The 3,533-nt window shown below is 36.9% G+C and overlaps 1 protein-coding gene across 2 annotated transcripts in view; it reads left to right on the top strand.

The window, feature by feature from the left end:
* The window catches only part of LOC106881470 (alpha-tocopherol transfer protein-like), a 15,988-nt gene extending 12,660 nt beyond the window's left edge, over positions 1-3,328 (top strand). For both annotated transcript variants that reach the window (XM_014931863.2, XM_052976442.1), the window contains exons 6-8: positions 253-363; positions 1,003-1,104; positions 2,225-3,328. In XM_014931863.2, the coding sequence (XP_014787349.1) occupies positions 253-363; positions 1,003-1,104; positions 2,225-2,380 (369 nt within the window). In that variant the 3' untranslated portion in view covers positions 2,381-3,328. The remainder of the gene's footprint in view (positions 1-252; positions 364-1,002; positions 1,105-2,224) is intronic.
* The last annotated feature ends 205 nt before the right edge of the window (positions 3,329-3,533 follow it).

The raw sequence follows: 3,533 nt of genomic DNA, 5'->3' as shown, positions 1-3,533 counted from the left end.
ATATATATATATATATATATATATATATATATATATACATATATATATATATATATGTATGTATGTATGTATGTGTGTATACACGGGACTTGACTGATGAAAGAAGGCCAAGAATGACCCACCTTTTTTTGCCTGTCCTCTATTGTGTTTTTGTTCCATTAATATATATATATATATGTATAGCTATATGATACATAGTATGTAAATGTGTAATTAAAATTGTTAATCTTTACGACTGCTTCTCATTTGCAGGAGTGCTTCCCACTTCGTCTGAAGGGCATACATTATATCCATGAACCAAGCATGTTTGATATTTTGTTCTCCATTATTCGCCCTTTTCTCAAGGAGAAGATCGTCAAAAGGGTAAGAAAGGCATCACAAAGATAAATACTGTGAGAGCAATGAGCATATGTTTGTGTGTGCGTATATATATATATATATATGTATATATATATATATACAGGTGTTGTGTGTATATATATATATATATATATATATATATATACAGGTGTTGTGTGTATATCATGTATATTGTGTGTCTCCTACTGTCAGGAACTCTCATTCTAAACCAGTATGTCAAAGGAAGAAAGAGAGGGAGATAGGGTGTGTGTTTGTGTGTGGAAGCACACATCCTAATTATTAGTGTGTTGGTAATTATACAGTTTTAGGTTCAATTCTTGGACTCCACTGATTTGTTTGCTGCAAAATACATTATGCATGTATGTACACAAGCATGCAGTTATTAGCACCCATGCTTTGTGCAGAGGTGGTAGCATAACAAAGTTATTCTTTAGTTTTATAGCTAGATTCCTTGTCAATGGATAAAGAGCCTGTTTCTCTCCTAGATCCAAAGCTCCTACTCTAACTGACTGTGTATATGTGTGTGTATATATGTGTGTGTGTGTATGTAAGTATGTATATTTTATTTCTGGATAGCATGCTCCTCATCATTCACCGTTACCCTCCCCCACTATTTCTAACCTGATGTGTTTCTCATTGCAGTTACATTTCCATGGACAGAATGTCAGTGCTCTGCATGAATTTGTGTCTCCAGAAAATCTGCCACAGGAGTATAACGGTGTTCTCAATGAGATAGATATTGAGGTACGAAGTTCATCACGTCATCGTCATCATCATCATCATCATCAACATCAAGCTTGTGAGCTGGCAGAAGCGTTAGCATGTTGAATGAAATGCTTAGAAGCATTTCTTCCAGCTCTTTATGTTCTGAGTTCAAATGCCATTAAGGTCAACTTTGCCTTTCATCCTTTCAGGGTTGATGAAATAAGTACCAGCTGAGTACTGGGGTCGATGTAGTTGACAGGACCACGCCTACAAAACTTTGGACTTTGTGCCTACAGTAGAAAGAATTATCATCATCATCTTCATCATTATTGTTATCATCATCATCATTACTACTATTAAGGCAGCGAGATGGCAGAATCGTTAGCGTGCCAGACAAAATCTCACTTTATGTTTTAAGTTCAAATCCCGCTTAAGTTGAGTTTGCCTTTCATCATTTCAGAGTTGATGAAATGAGGACTAGTTATGCCCTGGACTTGCTGAAATCAACTTGTCCCTTCCCCCCAAATTTCACTGCTTGTGCCTTTCGTAATAACAAAAGGTAATGTTGTTGTTTTGCGATGTCACATTCCTATTTCAATTTCCAATTCCTTTTATCACCAACAGAGACACAACTGCCTGAGCTGGGATGGAGGTTGGAATTGCGATGGGTTGTGCAGGGTCACCAATACTCTTCATGGTGCTGATGATGCAGGTACTTCTCAGGGCAGTAGAAAACAAAACAAGTGCAGCAGACCTTGGTGGTGGATGCAAGATGACAGCCCTGAAAGCCTCCATGGATGACACTACTATCCTTGCATCAAAGGAGTCAGAAATCTGGAATCTTCTCCACCAACTGGACCAGCTGATGGGGTCTAGTGCAGAATGGCTTTCAACCTGAAAAAATCTAGGAGCCTCTCCTTAAAGAAAGGGAAAAATCAGGGCTTGTACCTAATGTAGAAAAAATTGATATGATCCCTGGTGGTCTTACCCACATCTGTCAAGCCTTCCAACCCATGCTAGCATGGGAAACAGATGCTAAACGATGATGAGGGTTTCTGATGCAGAATGTGATGCTATCTAACCTTTTTGCCTGTCTTTCTTTTCCCCATTCTTTTTTCTGAATTTCTAATTTTTGTTCCATTTATTCCATTCACTTTAGGCTTGGACTGAGAGTTTACTGAAGTACGATGCTCAGTTTGAAGAAGAATTTAAATATGGTTTCAAAGAACTGCAGCAAGCTAACAAATTGGTTATCAAAGAAGATGCCACTGGCGAGTGCTTGATGGGGACATACCGCAAGCTTGAAGTTGATTAACTCCTCTCTCTCTCTCTCTCTCTCTCTCTCTCTCTCTCTCTCTCAATCTTGCATGATGCTGATGAGGACAATGGTGGCAGTGGCGGTGATGATGTAGACTGATTTATGTCCACAATCTCTTGAATAGAAAATGAGGAGACGGTGTGGTCAGTGGGAGGGTGGGGGGAAAAACAAGAATGTTCTTAGAGGAGGGAGGAAGGGAGGAAGTTGTTATATTATCTCTATTGTTGTTTTTTATTTTCATTGTTTATATTTTTTCTTTTATTTTTGTATTGTTTTCTGGTGCTGGTAATTTACTTGAATTTTTTTGTCCCTATATTTTTTATTGTAAATGGTAAAAAGAAAAACGCATTTAACAAAAAAAAAAAATTAAAAGTTTTCCTAATTAAATGGACTAAATGGAGATTTAATGAATTAACAGAAAAATTAACAAAGTCAACTAAACTGATTTTCAAACAAAAATTTATCAACTACAACAACAGGAAGAACAACAATGGATAATAAGTAATCAGATGCAGATATTATACATACAGGATAGACTTTTTATTTTTCCTTTGACCATGTTGTTGATATTCATAATCAGTGTCATTACATTTTGTGTGTGTGTATGTGCATATATCTATGTACACACACACACACACACACACACACACACACACACACACACACACACACACACACACACACACACACACACACACACACACACACACACACACATATATATATAGAATGTACACACACATGCACCTGTGTGTGTATGTGTATATATATTGATCACTTTTAGTGTTGCCAACTGAAAATAAAATATTCCTTGCTGAGGAGGTTGAACAAGACTGAAACATGTCTGTTGCCTCCACCAGTTGGCTTACAGATCTGATTCACCCTTACCCTTGCCATACTGCATTTTATATATTTTCCAAGAATTTCAACGAAGTGATTTTACTACATTTGTGTCTCTTATTTGTTCTTTTTAGATTTTGAACATTGTGTAGAGGGAGCTTTTGTCTACAAACTGCACAGATAATCGAAGTTAGTGATTGTTATTTTCAACTGACAATATCACACATGTGGGAGAGTGCAGTGTTTGTATAGAATTCATCTTCTCCGAGGTACTTTCCTGCAGCCTACTTGCAACAATTAATATATATAT

The sequence above is a fragment of the Octopus bimaculoides genome, chromosome 24 (assembly GCF_001194135.2).
Source record: "Octopus bimaculoides isolate UCB-OBI-ISO-001 chromosome 24, ASM119413v2, whole genome shotgun sequence".
NCBI classification, from domain to species: Eukaryota; Metazoa; Mollusca; class Cephalopoda; order Octopoda; family Octopodidae; genus Octopus; species Octopus bimaculoides.
This window is presented reverse-complemented; position numbering and strand designations above follow the sequence as displayed.